We start from the raw sequence: 20074 nt of genomic DNA on the forward strand, positions 1-20074 counted from the left end.
AAAACAGTGCTCTATCCAGCCCATTCCTGTACACAGAGTGCACCCAAGGGAAAGATGCCTCAGTATGATTAAGTTCATACTGTACCAGGGACAACCAATCAGGCTTGCGCTACAGAGTGGTTTGATTTACTTCAGGTGAAAGAAGCTGCCAGACACAGAGGACATCAGTCCCCTTGTTTTGAGAACTTCTGCTTGGCCTCACGAGCACACTGAACCACTGCTTGCAGCTGGTGAAACCTGAAACGGTTTCATTCCACCCAGGGTTTCCAGCTGGGCCTGAGGTGTTGTATTGATCCATTAATCCGTCTCTGATTACGGGGCTGAAAACAGTGAAAGGTTAGCCAGAGGGTTTGCAATAGAAGTGAGAGGCAGCACTCAAGCTGCCCGAGCCATGCAAGAGAAAGCTTTAGTTTCAGCTCTCCAGTACTGCCCTGCAAGGCGGTCCAGCGGAGCACAAGCCAGGCTCTGCACGGGCAGCTCACCAGCGTGCGGCTGCACGCGAGGCCGGGCCGCCGCTCTCCAGCACCTCGGCGGCCGTGACGGGCTGCGTCCTGAAGCGCTCGCTGGCTCTCCTGCTCGTGCCGGCGGCCACGGAGCGCCGGGGCCCGCGCGGGCCGGCCACCGCCAAGTCCAGGGACGAGGTCACGGGGCCCGCGGCCATAGGTCTTGAAGCAGGGGAGAAGAGAGAGAGAAATGGAGAGACGAGCAGAGCAGACAAGAGAGGAAGCAGTCTGTGGCAGCTTGGAAAGGCCTAAGACACACCCCTTGGATTTGAGAAAGTCAGCAGGGAGATTCACAGGCTATTTCTCAGCCATTTGCAGATTGTAGTGTTCCTGCAGCTGCCCCCCCCAAGACCAGTGCAATGTCCCATCATACTCTCACGTGTGCTTGATAAGGACCCGCCTCCAGCATGTGCTTCAGCATCAATCCTGCCTGGAGCAGAAAGCGAAGCTGTCAGGTAGGATGAGTTTGTGTCTGCTTCTCTGTTTCCTGGGTCTCCTGGTTTTGAATGACTGTGCAGGCTTTTTAAGTTTATGAAAGTGCAGTAACGAACAGTAGGAACTGCGCTTCATTATTTCCTCTGTTACAGAAAGTTTCAAAACCCTTTTTATTACGTGTGTCCCCACAGTCCGCCAGCACTGGTGCCACGGCAGCGCCAGATTCATCACTTCTCGGCTTCCAGCTTGTAGCCCTTAATTGCATGGAAAAGTCAGATCCGCTTTTATTTCTCATTACATGGAGTTACGAATTCCTTAGAATCAAAAGTTTCCAAGATGCCAAAACCATTAGTGTAAAAAAAATCAAAGCTGACTCTATAAACCTATCCATCCATCCATTTTCTGAAAATGAACGAAGATGAATTTGGCTTCATCCAATTCAAGGGTGCAGGGGTGCTGGGGTCTATCCTGTAAAGCAATAGGAATAAGGTGGGATACAGCCTTTCCCCGAAGCCAATCAGCCTACTGTGAAAGGGAACTTGAGCACCTAGAGGAAACCCATGTGAAGATGGGGTTAACATGCAAACTCCATGCAGACAGCAACCCAGGAATTGAACCCAGGGCCCCAGTGCTGTGAGGCAGCAACGCTGAACACTGCACCACCGTGCTGCCCTATACACAAACCCCAGCTCGCTCAATTGTCTTTACAGCGTAGCTTTCAGAACTGAAGTGCTTAGGAATATTTTTATGCCTGTTACCATAGAATCCAGAGGACAGGTAAATGACCTCATTCCAATTTAAGACAAGGCAGCATATCTCGATTTACAGAAATTCTTGAAATGTCCTTCTAGCTAAAGTGAAAACGTGGCAATCGCCTCCGATTTCCCATGGCCCTCCGACTGCGCTCAAAAAAGCGCTAGGACAGTTGTTAAATATTTCCAGGGGGATTCTCGCAACCTCTTTTCCTTGCTCTTTCTGCAAACAACTGCAAACGTTTTGAGGCACTGGCTGGAGTTTAAACGCTTCCAGAGGTCTGACTATTCAAAGCTGTATTTCAAACACAAACAGGCGTAACGGACCAACAATCCTGATAGAGTGCAGAACCTGCAGTATCTTGATCTGGAATAAATGTCCTGTAGAAAAGTGGCAGGCTATAGTACAGATATACTTCTGTTATAAAAATTATGTATATGATTGCATCACATATACACATCATGCATAGAAATTGTGTGTAGAATTAGACATTGAATTCTATCATGTCTATTTAACATAAAACATAAGAAAGGTTACAAATGAGAGGGGATCATGCAGTCTGTCTAGCCCACTTTGTAGTTAGGAGCTGATTGATCAGAGGATCTCATCTAGATATTTCTCAAACGAATGGTTTCAGCTTCAACATGGCAGTGTCGTTTGTTCCAGACTCCCACAACCCTCTGTGAGAGAAAGTGCATCTGCTTCTTCCCCTGATGGCTGATGGGATAGCTTCGCAGGAGCAGCTTATGAGAGAGGAGCTTGTTTGCTAGGCAAATAACGACAAGCACAAAAAACCAACAAAAGGCTCATGCAAAACACACATGAACATGACGAATGAGGAAATGAGTAGACATTACAACGCATGCTTTTCAGGTCTGATGTCTAAAACCCAGACAGCACGAGCTGCATAATGAGAACAAGCTCCTCTCTCACTCAAACTGGGCTGACGAGGGGAAACCTGCTGGCAGCAATGTGCTTAAATTAGTAAGACATTAGGGCCCAGAATCAGGTCGACAGCGCACACAATCCGAAATCTGGGGCTGCATGTACCCAATCTGATCGCGAGAACCCCACTGCAGCTTGTGGTGAAGCCACCAACCCAACAGCTGGGGTTCAGACTAGTTAGTGACAGCTTGTTTTCAGAACAGGGCGTGAATCAGGACATTAACCTGCAAACTCTGTTCTGCAGGTCTGGAAGAAAGGCACTCGAGCTTTGGGTTTAGCCCTCTGAAAAAAGGAAATAATTTATTGAAGCTACTTGGTTATTAGATGATAAAGTTCCAGGTTGCTTAACTACTCAAATACGTTCCGAGTTCTAGTATTTTTCCATTATGACATTCAAAACATATCTGTTTCCTATTCAAAACTAAATTAGACAGATTTGAATAAACTTACATACAAGTGTTACACAGCAGGAGGCACTGGGGGCTGACTTATCAGTTCAGGTGGTACCTTCCAAAATTCAGCTCAGGTATTCTGAATACAGGTACAGTTCCAACTGTGGCATGGATCTCTAATCAGAGGACAGCTGCTCACAGGCAAAGGTCATTCGGGATGACATCAGGTGCACATTTTTTTGTGCTGCTTTGTGAATCATATGATTTAAAATAAGAGGTTGAAAAACTTTGGTAGCAAAGCAAGGGGAATGAAGAACATTACCAGTTACAATTCTGTGTTGTGCAGAAATGTACAGTATGTCTTATTTTATTTTTTTGGTGCATCTTGTGCAGCACACCAGTAATACAGATGAGATACACACAGATGCAAGAGGAAACAGCCTGATAGGGTGTGATTAAACTCTACAGAAACCACACAGTCTTCACAGGTCAAAACACAGAGCAGCACAGAGAATCAGTATATAACACAGCTCTGTAAAAAACTGCAGCTTATTAAGGTTTGTTTAACATGCTTAGAGGTTTATAGAAGAGGAAATAAAAGCTTTCAGCTGTTATTCATTTAAAAAAAAGAAAAAATCTAGCAGGATGGCTAATGCTACCAATTTCTTGGTGATTCTTTCTGATCACAAATAGAAAAATTAAAAAATACAGAAAATAATGCTGTATCAGTTTCAGTATTAAGAAAACTAACAATCCAAATTTTGTACCCCAAAAGAATTTCAGTCATTTAAAACTGTTGGAATGTTTTCTCTAACAACCATGTACTGTAGCAAACTGTTTACAACAACACATTATTTTGGGAAACTGGAAATAGACACGAATTCAGGCTGTTATCAAGGTCAAAATAACAGGGACTATGAGACTGTGATCTAGAAAGGGAGAGATGATCTTAGTGATCTAGAACAGAGGAACGGATCACAGTGATCTAGAGCAGGGGAACTGATCTTCTTTTTTAAAATTCCTCCTGAGCCCCCAGGTTACCAAGATCGTCATGCTTTCAGTGGCACTTTTACAGCTCAGAACAAAACTCTCACTTCATCCTGCTAAAGGAGCAGCTCTCCAGGGGGTCGCTGGAGCCCAGGGGAGGCGCAGACCTGGGACATGCAGTTAGTAAACAGCATGAGGCAGAGCTGAGCAACACTGAGCAAACCACCGCAGGACCTACGGCCTCTCCTCTGGCTTCCCGTTGGCAGTCTGCAGCAAGGTCTTCCTCAGCTGGCCCACCGACACGCGGGTGTGGATGTGGGCCGAGTCTGGCCCCTGTGGCCCCCACGGACTGCCCCCTTGGCTGCAGAGCCCAGCAGAGCCCCCGGACCAGGGCCTGGGGGGCACCAGATCTGTCGCCCTGGCATCAGGAAACAACCAGGACGGTTACCACCCAGACACAGCCGAGAAGAGCAGGGAACACAGGTGTTACACTCTCACAACATGCTGTTTGTTCCAAAATACACAAATGCCTTGTCTGTATGTAAAGAATCAGTGAAAACCACACAGCTTGCTGTGATTCAAATGGTTCTCCCTGTCTTGTCTGTGTTGTATTACTGGTGTAAACACCAAAGAACATGGCTGGTTTGTTTCGGTTTTGAAGAATAGGAAGGTTAGTCAACCAGACTTTGGTTGCTTTGGTTCAACACAGAGAACACTGCTGGCAGACTCTATTCATCGGATGGAAATTAACGAATGGGAAAAGGTCACTCAGTCTGCTGTGGCTTGCTTCTTCTCATTAAGGATGAGGGCATTACTCTCCATTTCTCAGAGTCAGCTAGCAGAGCTCTTCCCTTGGTTGCTTTAAAGAAGTAACTGGATCCTATCATGCAATCCCACCCTTACAATCTGATGTACTAAAGTCTTAAAATGCTGGAAAAAGAACGATAAAGTGTAGAGACGTATGGCACAGCAAGCTTGGTCAAGCTCAGGAACTGAGAATCAATCATGAAAAACCTGCAGAAATACCACAGAAAACTTCCCAAGCTTGTGCTCTATCCACACAGAACAAAAGGAAGATTTAGTCTTTCTGGATGGTTTAAATAATCTGCTGTTATTAGCTAACTGATTCAAAGATATCATCCACCCTTTCAGAGAAAGGATATTTCCTTCCACAACAAGGCGAAGTAGCTTGTTCTACACTCCAACAACCCTTTGAATAAATAAGTGCTTCCTGTTCTCAGTTTTACGTCTGTGTTGTTTCTACTGGTGTCCTCCAGCCTGTGATTTGCAGAAATCCACTCAGCTGACTAGGTCAGTGTCTTTCAGGAATCTGAATACTTATACTGTGTTCCCTCGCATTCCCTTTGTGTTCACAATTAAAATGGTTCAGTTCCTTTAACCTGTAAGTGTAGCTCATTCCTTTGAGACCCACAACTTTTAGTTCTCTACTGTCCTTGCTGTGTCTGCGCCAGGCTAGACCAAGTCAACAAGTGCTGTCTGACCAAAACCAAGAAGTGAAAGGTGGCTTTTCCACTCCCGACAATAACTACCACACAACAGTAAATGGAGCACTGAGTATTGTGTCAACGTTTAGGTCAGCTCCTGAAAACAAATGAATAAAACACTTTGTTGGCTGCGATTCCCATTTCTCACATCTTCTTAAACTTTGGTCACATATCTCACAAGGCAACATCGAGGATGGACTAGTGATTTATGGCACACAGTGAGCACACCGCATTGGAATATTCGACAAAGAAGTATCAATCTATTCTAAAACATCTTTTCTGTTTTTGTGCATATATTATTGTGAGCATTATTTTTCCACTGTGCTCTGAGATCTTCTAGTCTTAAAAAAGTCTGTTTGTATAAAAGTTATACAGCATATTATAGCACATATTCTTCCGTTTCTTCTGTTTTTTTCTTATAGTGGTGATGTACAGTGATTATTTTCTAATAATTATTTTCTGTACTAAGGGCAGAATTTTTAATAACTGTTTTTATATGTTGGGTATAATTACAGGTGATTCTGTTGCATTTAGTATTATTTAAACGTTTATTGCTTCTGGAGCTTTCATGTTACTTAAACAAGTAAAGTCCTAAAACCCAGCCACAAATTCAAGTTAATAAAAACACTTGACAATGACTGATTAGATTCACATGTTGCCTACTTTTGCAATTAAGACAAATCCGTACAGACAAGTGTTCTGTCCGACGCTGCTGAAACTACAGAGTTAAAAGTGGAAAATAACGCATGAAGTACATACATACCCCAGTGGGCACTCAAAAGCAGCATTCATGACTAGAAGGAATTGTTTTTCCCAAAAAAATATGCAGCCATTTGTATTGTGGAAAGCTTGCAGTGCAAGAAAGGCTGTTTAAGACAGACACTCCCTCTGTTTCCCTTCACCTTCTTACCAAACCACACAGGCAAGCCCTCAGGCACTCTACACAGGAGACCCCACCTTCCAGACGAGCTCATTCAAGGCATGCTTCCTACCTGGGGCTCCACCCCTGTCTCTGCACTGAGGGCCGGCCCACAGCCTGGGCAGAACAAGGGACTGACGGGCTCGAGAGACACACCTTCTCTCAGGCCCTGTGCAGCCACAGGGACTCTTTACTCTTCTGTGTCCCAGAAATAAAGGAAGCACCGGGAGCTCTTCTTTATTTCAGGGACACAATGCCCCTTAGATATGTACCGATGGACCCGAGAAATTACGTTTGGAAGACGAGGAGAGAAACTCCGTTATCCCAGCCGTCAGTAATGCATGAAGACTCCCTGTGTGTGAATGAGCTCCTCGCAAAAGCTTACTATCAATGTGGAGACAAAACATAAGAAATCTGCCCACAAGAAATCCCCCAAATAAACCAATGGCTGCCAGTTACAGGAGTGTGGGGCATAAATGATCATAAAGAAATAAATGGTTTAGATCAAACCAAAAAGTGCGCAGATGCTCTTGTTCCGAGTTTGTGTTTCGCCATGTTGACTGAGGAGCACAGCACAGTAAATAGACAGAGGCCACAGTACGACAGGAATTCAGCATGTGTAAGCAATCGTTTGTGCAATCAAATCCTTTGCAATCCTTCTGCCTTGGAACCTAATCCAGAAGCAGACTTTTTCAGTTCCTTGAGGGAGATCGAACAAGACGTTACAGGCTTTGTGCATTTCTGCTCAGTCCTGCTGAACATGAACGGGCTAATTTCCTAAAAGATTAGATTTAGGAGCAGGAAATTTCAGGATCCGTAAATGGAGTGTTGCTGTACTGTAAATACATATTGCTCTTTAGGTTTCTTTATCAAAATTAGGAAAGTCCAAAGCTTAGAGATATATCTGTTTTATAATCTGGTATCCTAAATGCTTAATCAACCCCTCTCACTGCTACTACCTCTGAGAGAGCGTAAGGGGAAGGATGGCCTGCACGTGCATGCTCCTGGCATGCCCACGCCGCCCACATGGCCACTCCGCCCACACGGCATCACTGTGTTGAGTGACGGACTGTGAGCTCAAGGGCATGGTCAGGGGCCACTGGTGATTGTGCCGTCGCAAACAGACTATGCTAGCCAACTGCTAATGTAATTACAAATGTTTCGAAATCAAAAGAAAGATGACCTTTGCATCTTCATGGATGAAGCTAGATCAAGGCTCGTCAGGGGTTGGATCTTTGAGACTCTGGTCCCTTCAGGTCTTCGCTGTAGCTGAGCTCAGTTAATTCATTGCTTTCTTAATTATAATCTTCATTAGCCTGAACTTTTTAATAGTTTTCATCTCCTACAAACATGAAAGAGTTTGAGGTCTTTTAGGTTCTTAGGACCTAAAGCTGTGAAATTTGATAGAAGCACTGCAATCATGTCTTCCAAACTGAATTTAATCAACGTCACAATTGGTTGTTTTTTTTTTTCTATTAAAGCAAAAACTATCTAATTGTATTTTTCCAGGCACAAAGTGTCATCCATCAGCGTAGTACAGCTAAATTAAGTGCTTCCTCATTCTGTTATCCATGACACTACAAGCAGTGACAGGTAACAAAGCTCTTTTCATAGAATGTGGATTGATTTACACACACCACAATGCACCTTCTCAGGATAAGTGACCGGGAGCTTCCTGCCTGCTCTTAATATCCAGCCATTTTCTAAGCACTCCACTTCAGCAGGATACAGGACGCCAGTCCAGCGCAGGGCACAGGCAGACAAACACTCACACACTCACACCAGGGCCAGTCTTCCCAGAAGCTAATTCATCTACCAGCATGATTTTGAACTGTGGGAGAAAACAGGGCACCCTCATGAACACGGGGAGAACATGCAGACTCCACACAGACAGCACCCCAGGTCTGGAATTCAGCCCAGGACCCTGGCGCCGTGAGGCAGCAGCGCTGACCACTGAGCCACGTGCTCTTAATAATCCCACACAGATCCCATGGCCTGCCGGTCTATTCCTGCTGCGCTGCACCGCTGTCAGCGCCGCGACGAGACGGAGACGCCCTCACCTGCTCCGGGACAACAAGCCGCCAGCGCCCACGGCGGTGCCATTCGCCACGGTCTGCGCGGTGGGCTCCTGCCGCGGGGCCGGCGTATCCAGGCTCAAGCTGGTGAGAGCCGCGCGCCCTTCACCCCGGCCGCGTCTAACACCAGCCGCGCTCTCCTGAGCGCCCGCGGCCCCGTTGGCGTCGCCGGCGAGGGGCTGCTCTTCTCGGTGAGGACTGCCTCTGGGCTCCGCGGAGTCCTGCTTCGGCACATCTCTGTCCTGCAGATCTCTGGCTGCTCCCATGGCTCTCTGGCCGGAGTCTGCGGATTCTCCCTGGCAGATCTCTCGGTCCCTCCTGATGCATTTGGAAGGCACCTCCTCCGCAGTGCCGTACTTCTGAGCCAGCTCTCTGCGTCTCTCGGCCTTGTACCTAGCGATGCGCTCGGATTTTGACTCCAGTGGCTCCATCATTCCTGAGTGGCTCTAGCAGTGCTCACAGGAGCGCTAGCAGAATCGCATTGAAGAAACTAAAACGTTTTGCAGAAGTTTCAAAACACAAGAGACCAGACCGTGGAAGAGTCTTCAGTTTCTCTTGCTCCAGGCGTTGCCAGACCCTACTCTCTCTCCCTTCGAGGGGCAGGTCATTCCATTTATCTTCTCCCTGCGCTGAAACGAGCAAAAAAATTTTGTGCACTTAATCTTCAGACAGACCGGCTCAAGACAAGCGACAAGCAACAGCAGAATAATTCAGAAAATGATTCAAGCCATTGAAAAAAAAACGTGGTTAAAGCATTGAACAAATTGGTTTTCCTCAAGGAACATTCTGAACGAGTTCAGTGCAGAGTATCTTATGAGGATTTATACATTAGCGAAGGTAAAGTGAGCTAATATCCACCCTGGGATTTGGGAGATCTTCAGTGTAGTCGGAGCAAGAGAGAAGCCGCAGTTGGCCCAAGCTCAGGTTGATGTAAAGGACACGATGTTATTCTAACCCCTCTTTCCCAGTGTGGAAAGACATCTCCAATGTACCTGTTACATCAAATATATTCAGTGAAATCAGTATGTAGGTGTCGTAGGTGTTGAGCACGAAAAATGATTACACTAAAACACTCTGATTACTGTAAACCTCTTCCTGTAACCTAAAAGACCCAGTATGAGGAAAAAAGACAGGACTCCTGAGCAGCTCAATAGGTAAAGGCGCCTGCCTTTAAGCAGGTTGAACTCTGATCACGGGTTCGAGCCACGGTCACATCGCTGATGCCCGACTCGCTGAGGGTACAGGGGCATCCTCACGATCCTGAGCTGGAAGAAGCAATTAAAAAACAGATGGATGGATAAGATTTGTCTAAATACCCTGATGATCATTTGATCTTCTCTAGATGTATTTGCAGAACTTTTCTGACTATGTGGGATTTCACACTTCCCAGTGGGTTTCACTGACACCACAGAGTGCGCTCCGTGTCCTCAGGGTGGGTCAGGTTCCTGTGCTCAGTTGTGGCCGTGTGCTTGATAGTGCGTCTCTGCTCTTCCACTACGAACCCGTGGAGAAATACGTCTCTTTCATCAGTGCAGCAGAGAAGAATCTGACTGGCTGGCGTTAGTACCGCTAAGTCACTTCATCCTGCTCCCGACTCCCTCCCTGGTCTTTACACCCATCCCTCCCCCCGACACATGCAGTGTTTCAGCCCCCAGGTGATATCTGTTCAGTCCCTGCTCTCTCAATCCCTCATTACGAGAAACCCTGAAGCCTTCAAGAACGACTATAATTGGGCTTAGAGGCAGCGGATACCACATCTGGCTCACGCTACCACCTGCTGAGACACAAATGAGCTACAGATTTTTCTTTCCAAAATATATGACAAGTCCTGCGCACTAAACACTGATGGAAATCTGCGAGTGTATTCACCTTGATCCACTCAACACAAAACCTACAACATCAGCAAAATGGCACAAGCAGGAATGTAGCACTGCGGCACTTAAACAAGGGAAACAACTTTGACAAGACCAAGCACGCAAACACGGGCTACTCTTGGGCAATATGGGTCAGATGCAGAAGGCTCTAAGAGAGATTGGTCTATAAAAACGATTACCATGCCAACTGAACCTAAGCCATTTTAAAAGACCACCTCATTTCTCAATCAGCTCCTTCCTAAAACATGAAAAAACACAGATCGCAGACATGAGTCATATCTCAAGAACATTTGGATATTACCAAATCGCAATCACATGCTGAACAGGTAGCATTTTGGTTTTCTGTCTACAGGTGGTACCCACGCACACTACTGTAGGTACCAACACCTGCTAATCTCTCAAATTTGGACATGAAGTGATCAAGCAGATAAGGACTGCTGTAACTCTGCATTGCATTGTGACAGTTTTACCATGATTTCAATATGCATTTGCTTTGCCATTATCTACCACTGTGTTGTGCCATGTTGTTACCATATATTTTACTGCACTTTGGACAAAGAGTAAGCTTTGATGAAAAAATCTTCATACATAAAGACAGTAATTAAACAGTTTCAGATGCAGTATTGATTCTTGATTTTAAAGTTGATTTTTTTTTAGCTGCAGAGGAGATTGAAGTTAACGTGCCAGAAGGGCCTTGAATTTCTGCCAAGTGAAAGCCACCATAACACCCTGACATTTAAATCAACACCCAATATTCCCTCATAAAACACAGGCATCCAAAGTGAAATTTCATAAACAAGCTTCTACTCTTTCTGTTCACATCTAGGGTGCTGCTTCTTTCTTCTCCTTTGTCAAGCCATTACCAGGCAGCTACTGGAGGCCTTTGTGAGTTTAATCCCACAATATGTGACATCAGCTATAGGACTGGTGACATTTGGCAGTCTCTGCTCTGAAACCTGAAACCTAAATCAAAGGTTAACTTGTGACCTGAACTGGACTGTAACCCAGGACCACCAACAGCCACATTGCTCACTTACTCCAGAGGACACTGCAGGATCTCTCTTTCACACCCGTATAAACATCATTCAGCTCTTGAGCTCGGTAATTAAGACAGCATGCTTGGCCTAGTTTCGGGCAGGAGAGGAGACTGGCAAGATTTTCAGCCGCAGAGCTGCCACACAGGGGAGAGACAGGAGCCCTGCTGCAAAGGAGTCCAGGAGGTGAAGAGAGAAATGCCTCCTCTAATGGAGTCGAATAAGAAATTTTGGGAGGTCAGCTTGAACAAGCAAGGGGAACACAGTCAGGATACTGTGATTAACAACGATGGCCAAGCAGGTAAGGCCTCATTCTAATGTCTCATCTGAAGAACAGCACCTCCTGCAGCAGTGTCTTCAGTCACCATCCTGGGGACTGGCTTGAGAATTCTGGTATGTATGGCACAGTGCCACCTACTGGTTCAACAACACCACTTGCAGCAGCAACCTGATTCCTTCAGAGGTCTTTCAACCCAGTACAGACCAGGCCCAGCCTTGCCTACCTGCCCAGATCGCTACCAAGTGATGATGCATCTCTGCACAAATACAAAAAACTCTTGTTCTAGAGTATTTCAGTACACAAATAACCAGATCTCACACCACAGCCCTAACTAGAAACATCTAAATCATCATGTTAACATGAAAAAAGTATTAAAACAATTTTAATTAATATTTCCTAATTTGTTGTGTTGTTTAAGAGTAAAGATCCAGCTGCTTGGAATGAGCTTTAACATCCTAATACAGCAGATTTGCCATCTGGGTCATAGTTGTCACCCACATCAACATCCAGTCTGCTGACATACGTTTCTGGAGGAGGCTTCGTGGTATTGCCACCTGTCAGAGCTGCTGCTCTGTTCTCTTCTGAGTGGCATCTAAAGGTTAGAGCAATGAAGGAGCAGTGGTGAGGCTTGTTATCAACAGTCAATGAAATTCACTGTATGGGCAGTGGAAATCCTTTACTTCCCCAAGATACGCAATTAACATGTTTGCAGGCAACACATGCTCCCATAATAGCTGTGTGAGCTGCTGATCACTGAAGTGGTGCAATGAAACTACTAGTCATTAATCTTGTAAGAGATTTCAACACATTAGTATTCTAATTGCAAGAAACTAGGGCTGGATATCGAACACAGCACCTGCTGCAATCCAGGACTGTCTACACAACAGTGCATTTCGGAAACAACTGCACTGCTGTTTCTTAAGGAAGAAGAACATTTAGAAGTTTCAGTATGAGAAAATACACTTGAAGGTTTCCAGAGAATTGACTTTCTCAGCTTCATTTGCGCTCAACAATGGATCTAAAGAGGTGTTTGTGGCTTCTGAATCTTCTGAACTGAGCTGCTAGAAAGAGCAGTAAGATCCAACAGTGAGGGTGCAAACGGACAACATATGAAACAGAGGCCCCACCTGCACTAGTTGAATTTTAACTTTAATTTAAAAAAATGAAAGCTCTTGATTTGCAGTTATTGGAGGCTGGCCTGAGTTTCTGTGGAACTAGACAGGAGTTTGCTTCTTCGATGGGCTCAGCTGAAAGCCATGCTCCATCAGGCTCAACTCTGGCGCAAACACAGGCTGCATTCATAGACGTTTCTGCTCAAAACGGTCAGCTCAGCAGTCCTGCTGTGCAGACAGCTCAAACACAAAGGGCCTCCGCCTCAAGTCAAATACCTCTTGTCAGACGCAGCTCAGCAAATCATCCTGAGCCCAGCAGTTTGGCAACACGGCTTTCCCAGGGCTACTCTCCTGTCTCAACACTTGTTGCCTTGAAAAGAGGTTACTGTTAACACAGCGCGATCCCAAAACATAAGAAAATCACAAATAAGATCTCTTCAATGACCAGGGGCAGGTTTATGAAATTACAATCTGATCTACCAGTCCACCTGTTCTCACGTATGGACAAAGCTCACCTGTTCCACAAGCCCCCTTTTCTCAAAACAAATGAAACACTACTTCAGTTACACAAGGTTCCCCTTTTCCCCTCAGGGTCACTGTGTGTGGCTGCCAGTTCTTTTCATTGGTGCTTATTTCTGTCCCCAGGCAGGACTAAAAATAATCAACTTTATTTATATAGCAGTTTTTGTACATTTCAAGGCCTGCAGGAACAATGCCGTGACCAATTCAAGCTTCTACACTAGCAGGCACAGCTCAGTCCAGGAGGGCCAGAATGTTCCTAGTTCTAATTACCTAACTGATATAATTAAATGCTTAATTGGAGGAACTGAAGCCTTTCCTTGTTCTTAAGAAGCTGGAAATTGAATACAGCCTGTAGGATTTACAGGTAACTTTCGGTCCTCAATGAGAAAAGACTGGTCACAGTGAAAAAGCAACCAATCAGATGGGTAAATGATTACAGTGAAGTCATTAAGGAATGAGAGTCCAGGGAGAACGAAAACGAGACGACAAGGCAGCCCTCCAGCAGCAGGGGTGAATATCGGTCACGCAAGAGATAAGGATGAGAATTACGAGGGGATTGGAGTTTACCAAGACTGCGATTCCTGACAACAGATTGCTAAAGAACATATTTTGAATGTGATCTCTACATTGGTAAGATGCCCAGCAGGAAATAAAAATACTTAAAACTTGTCCTGCGAGTGACTTTTCACACCCCAGCAATGAGAAGACTACAGATGTGGGGGGAACTATTACTAAGGCTCCAGTAATACTAATGTTTTCTAAAAAAGCTGATTTACTCCTGTCAAATAAAGTTAAGGTTAATAGAAATGTTTTTGACACATACACAGCTGTGGAGTATTACATAAAGCTGTTGGTAAAAGTCCAAAACACTGAAATGAAACAGGATAATGCTATAACAATGTTACAGCATTAGATTTGAGGTGTTTAAACTGGTGAATGGCTTAACAATCACTTACTAAAACCAAGGGAGGAGAGAGAGGCTAATTTCTGAGGGTCAAACTCAGGCAGATCTTGGTCAGAATTGCCCTGGCTCAAAATCTTTACTCACAAGTAAAAAACAAAATCTCTTCAGCAACAGGCAGATTGTCATCCGTGGTTTCCATTTTATTTTTTCACTAAGCTGATCAGGTCTTGTATAATATCCCACTTCACACTCTACTTCTGCAGACAAAACTGGCAAGCTTTAACATGTTCGTTTGGAAGGCTGTGCTTTGCAAATATACTGTATAAATTTATCCATGTGGCTCTCTGCAGCTCTTGAGTCAGCTCAGTCCAGTCTTGCTCCAGGAGGTGATCTGCTCTCCAGCAAGTCGCCCCAGTTGCTGAGGGTTTGTCACAGCCCAGTGTTCTTTCTGAAGAACGCTCCAGCTTTAGGGCTGGTTTTGTTTCCACGAATCCCTGTATTTTGAAGCACAGCCAGCAGGACTACACTGCCTTCCTGCGCTGCTGCGGAACTGTTAGAAAGTCTTAAGAAGGACTCAAAAGCTCCTGCCCACTTTTCAAGTGTTTTGTAAAGATTTGCTACTCTTTGAATCCAAAGTCTGTCTACAGGTATGTAAACACAAGGCATCTGGCCTGTGTACCCTTCAGACAGCCTCATCGTCAGTAGTGTTCAGGCACACACCTCTCACCCAGAGAAGTGATTAATAACAGGGGCCTAGTCTCTTCCAGCCAGGCCTGACCCAGTCTTGTCACCCTGTGTTTGCGATAAGGCCAACTTCACAGGGCAGCTTAGCGTGGGAGGGATGGCAACACTTAAGAGCATAAAGGCTACCAATGAGATGAAGCTTTTTAGTGCATCTGACCCACTTTGTTCCTAGCAGTTTATTGAAACAAGGATCTAAACTTACCAGGGAATCTGCTTCAACAGTCAGCACTTTGTGTGTCTACTGTAAATGTCTCCTGATTCCCCTAATTCTTAGTTTCCTTTTGCACCTCCTGTGCTGGAGCAGTGAGCCACACTGGCCATGAACAAAAACCCCTATAAACAAGGAACAACCAGTGATTCTATTTCTTTAGAAAATAAAGAAAATAAGATGCACCTAAAAGATTCCTCTCAAAACAAAAAAACAACAACAGGAAGAATACACAGAATACAGACAGGTGTTGCCTGTGTATTCACCAAGATTCAAATCAGCTCATCAGGGACTTCCATTCAGTCAGGGCTGGCCATGTGTTTTTAAGTACTGCATCAGAAAATACTCATGTTTGAAATCCAATAAAGCGCAAACAGTCAAACTGCAAAGTCAAAATGTGATATCCGTAGATAAATTTACCTAACCTAATCACAGACTCATGATTCAAACACAAGAGAAGATTCAACAAGACAGAGCCAGAATGAAATAAAACAGATATTCTAAGGCAATGGAGATAACTGAATACTGATCATAATACTTACAAAGGAAGAGTGGAAGAGGCCTTGTGCCTGTGAGAGGGGTCATGCGGGAACACAGAGAGAAGCCTTTAATAGTGTGAGATAAACCCATCAAAGCTCTGAGTGCTACCTGCTCAAGGCAGTGTGCAACACATCTATAAGAAGACAATGTCGCATCTGACCGCTAACCGTGCTGAACTGTGTTCTGTTAAACATAACTGCAATTTCTGATAAGGTATGTTAAATTGCAAATAATACACTATACATGCACACATGTATAACTACTGACAAGGAGATATATTAAATAAATACTACAGTATACTCTTGAAGAGATTTGCAAATGCTTTGTGAAGTAGAGCTAAGACAGAACTCTGAAACTGACACACATCAGTTCTGACTCCAACACTTAATCCTGGGAACCAGGATTTCTACACAAGGATCCATATAGCCTGCAGTCATGTCTCACACAACAAATGGAAGCAAACTTTCCTGCAAAGTGCATCACTGCTGCTGGCAAGAGATCGGGACAAGAGCCGATGTGAATTCCCATCCATGTCTTTCTCCAGCAGCTATCCAGGTGAAGAAGCCGAGAGAGACACAGGGAGACAGAATGGCGAAAGCGCTACAGATCACCGCTCATTTGGCGCAGATGCATTCCTCTACCTTCTCCGAAAAGAGAGCACCAGGCTGCCGTCCTGAAGGAGCACAGGGGTCAGAGCGTGCTTCGTACTTCCCCACGGCCATCAGCGTGGGCTCTGTGGTTTCTGGCAGTCATGTGACCGGACAGGGGAACAGAGCTCCGTGTGGCGCGTCCCCTCATAATCCGATAATCACATCTGACAGCTACATATGTTAAGCAGCAGATTAAGCAGAAACAATTCACTATAAATATGAACTAATGCACAGGCAACCAGTCCTGCTCGTTAAAGACAGAAACGTGTTTTTTGTTAGAGGGACATCTCCCCAGCTGATTCCTGCGAGGATCTGGATAATTACAAGCCCCACAAAAGTGTGCACATGTTGCATTGAAGCTGTGGCTGTTTGTGAAACATAGCAACTCCAGCACTAAAGCGCCTGCATCACTTAACAGTCTGATAATACAGAACAACTTACAGAGGCAAAATCAACAAAATAATTAAACAAAGGTAAAACAATCATTTTTCAAGTACATTTGACAATAGAAAATGTAACATTTTGGAGACAAAGATAATAGGGCTGCAGCACAATGCCAATCACACAGGACAGCAGACACCAGCACTGCAGTACTTGATACAGGTGTGATACTATGTGCCCAACAAGGCCTTACTGGAACTGAGGCAGAGGAAGAACTTCATTATGGGGCTAGGAGGGGACATGGGAAAACTGAACGACCCCACATTGGTTTGCCATAAGACTCTTTTATAAGAGCAAGCTGACTTAAAACGAGAGACTACTTGTCTCGATATACTCTGTTGTTCTCTTGATTTCCTGCTTTGAGCGATCTGTACAATGCTAACAAACTATTCCAGCCAAAGGCCGTGCCTGAAAACGCTTCTCGTGTCTGACCATGTGCATCTGATGCGTGTCTGTGCTGCTGGTGTTCACTCACCACGGTCCACGCCGGCAGTGCTCCGGTTTTTATGTTTCCAGTCTATTGTTATGTGTCTTTGCACGTTTCATAGAGCAAAAAACACATAAATTAGCTACATATTATAATGAAAAATCTACACTTCCTGATATTGCATCCCAATGGTCCATTACCCCCAAAACATTAGAGGATGCTTGCAAGGCTACTTAGTACCCAACTGGTATTCATGTCCCTGAGCGATCGAAGCCCGAAGCAGCCAGTGCAGGGACATACTGTACTGGTTGTGGAAAAAAGCGCTATGCTGTTGGAAGAGGTTCAGATTCGCTGTAAAATATTTAGTGATGAAATGAAATGTCAAGAAACCACATGATCAATGCCTGACTGGGATACCCCTGCAGAGCACCACCTCGTGCTCAGCCCTGGAGAGCAGCTATTACAAGAATTCTTGAGAGGAAAAAATCCAGAGAAAATGAGAAAAATCCAGAGCTATTGAAGCAAAAAGGACAGGAAAAAAAATGTATGAATTCACTACTGAAGCAACAACAAAGAAAAGGAGAGAAATAAAAAATAAAATGATTTCCTGTAAGACTGTTTTGATTCTCATTTGCTTATCAGCTGCTCTAGCTAATAAACTTGCAATGAATCGTAAAGCAAGTAAGCAAGAACACACAAAAGTGCTCTTACAGATCGCAGCGCTTCAGCCCTGCTTTGGGAATGGGTGTGGTCTGCTCAACAGCACATTATCAGTGGCTCTGGAACCACATGTAAATGATTTACAGTGGGAGTCTTAGAAAGTTGTGCCAAAACATTTCCCAAGAGCCCTGCTTCAAGGAAAAAAGGTTTTAGCTGTTTGTTCAATTGCTTTACTGCTTTACAGTGGAAAAGAAGCATGGATACAGGCTAAGTTAGAAGAACAATGCATACCTCCAAACTACACATTTCAAATTAAAATAAAACGGTTTAAAAAAAACTGAACAGTTACGACAGCCCAGAGTTTGACAGACCACATCTGGATGTGCTACCTGATGAAAACAGATATCAACTGCATATCAAATCAACTTGTAAGAACGGTTTATGGCTTTCAATAGAATAACTGAGCAAAGCTGAACAAAAACTTCTCTACCATATGATACATAACATGGATCAAGATAAACTACTCAGATTAAAAATACTGAACTGATGAAATGGCACTGCAGTAACACTGAATGCACAAACAGAAAAATAAAAAATTAAACAGGTCTGTAGCTGTGGCCATAAGGCATGCCACATCTTTTTCAAATGTCTTTTAAAAAAACAAAAGGCTACTTTTTCAAGCATGTGACACAGACCTAACTTGTGGTTCTCTGGCACGCACCTCATTTAAATAGATTTGGTGATGGAATTACCACAGGCGAGATTTGATTAGATTTTGAAGCTTAACATCATGTGTGACAGATGTCCTATACTGAAAACCCAGCACTGATCTGTATAGATTGATCTGGCTCTCTGACATCAATTTTGGATGAACTGTGTGAAGGACAAAAATGGGAGCAAACAGCATACCGGCTACTGGGAAAATCTGGAATGGGATCACAAAGAATGTGAAAGAGAATCATACAGAACAGGTGAGTTAAAAAAATGCATCATCAATAGTCTTTGGTTATTGATCCTTAATTGCATAACTGTGTTGTTAAAAAGGGCCATGTTCAACAGTAATTGAACCAGTAGAGGGAAAAAACGAACACAGTAAAAAGGCTGTCATGTTGTCCCTGCTACACTCATTCTCATTCCCACTGCGGCTGTGTACTGTATGTTGAAACAGAAACTGCTGACTCACTGAAATAACCCAACAAACCATGACACAATCAATAAGTTCACTCAGCTTCAGATACCGGGACCACATTTCAGCCAAAGGAAGCCATTGAGTAACATCTTTTACAAAGGTCAATTCAAGAGTTACAATAGTCGCAACAAAAGAAACATGCAACACCCTTGACATTTTTAATGTGGGCTGCTTAATGTTAGCCTTGAAAGCACAAAAAAATAATCTCCCACATACAAAGGACAATATAACCATTCTCCTTTGAGCTGCTCCCAGCTCTTTGCAAAATAAAATAATCACAATCATTTTTCTTCCCAAAACTATGAAGCAAACAAACAGAGAAATGTGCTTATTTACAAAGAAAGTGCAACTAACTGGAAATGACTACTACAAACCTTTTCCTTGTTTTCTGGTAAATTATCTGGGTGTAGAATTCCCAAAAGTTTGTTTGTAAACGAACCTTTCTCCCCTTCAAACCGGCTGTAAAGTGAGATGGGAGTGGGAGTGGGAGTGGGAGTGGGGCTGTACAGCACCAGGAAGAGGGAGGATCTCCAGTCTCTGCTGTCCTCCTCCTGCGTCAGTTACTCTCACGGGCTGGGAAAGTAACAGCTTCCCATGGCTGCAATGTTTATTCTGAAAAACACATCATTTTTCAATTTAATAAAGATGCTGCTTTGGGCAGAAAATTCACTTGAGAAATGGAGTGGAGATAATAAAACACAGAGCCCAGTGATGGCCTGTGCTCTAGTGCTGTGATTCAGGAAGTAAGGTTTCTGTGTGGCAGGACATCATGTCAGATTGACCCGAGGTGCAGTCTTGACTGCCTTCAGTTTCACTTTATCTCTTCAGCCGATCAAATCACATTTGTATCCAACTTCACTACTACGCTCCGAGCTTATGTTTCAAAGTGTAAAATTCAAATCCAGAGTGGTTAACATTTTACACAACACCAATACTATGTACAGTTCTGGTCACAACAGTACAAAAAAGAAAGGC

General features: G+C 44.2%; 1 protein-coding gene across 17 annotated transcripts in view; it reads right to left on the minus strand.

The window, feature by feature from the left end:
- svild (supervillin d) overlaps positions 1-20074 on the minus strand; it is a 77290-nt gene that overhangs the window by 47861 nt on the left and 9355 nt on the right. For 7 of the 17 annotated variants that reach the window (XM_088905970.1, XM_088905981.1, XM_088905976.1 and 4 more), the window contains exons 2-5: positions 19474-19711; positions 8500-9143; positions 4254-4433; positions 483-665 (exon numbers count right to left, since the gene is read on the minus strand). In XM_088905970.1, coding sequence (XP_088762096.1) covers positions 483-665; positions 4254-4433; positions 8500-8948 — 812 coding nt within the window. In that variant the 5' untranslated portion in view covers positions 8949-9143; positions 19474-19711. The remainder of the gene's footprint in view (positions 1-482; positions 666-4253; positions 4434-8499; positions 9144-19473; positions 19712-20074) is intronic. The other 10 variants (XM_088905975.1, XM_088905972.1, XM_088905973.1 and 7 more) reach the window with 6 other exon arrangements.

The sequence above is a fragment of the Atractosteus spatula genome, chromosome 26 (genome assembly GCF_055471065.1).
Source record: "Atractosteus spatula isolate fAtrSpa1 chromosome 26, fAtrSpa1.hap1, whole genome shotgun sequence".
NCBI lineage: Eukaryota > Metazoa > Chordata > Actinopteri > Semionotiformes > Lepisosteidae > Atractosteus > Atractosteus spatula.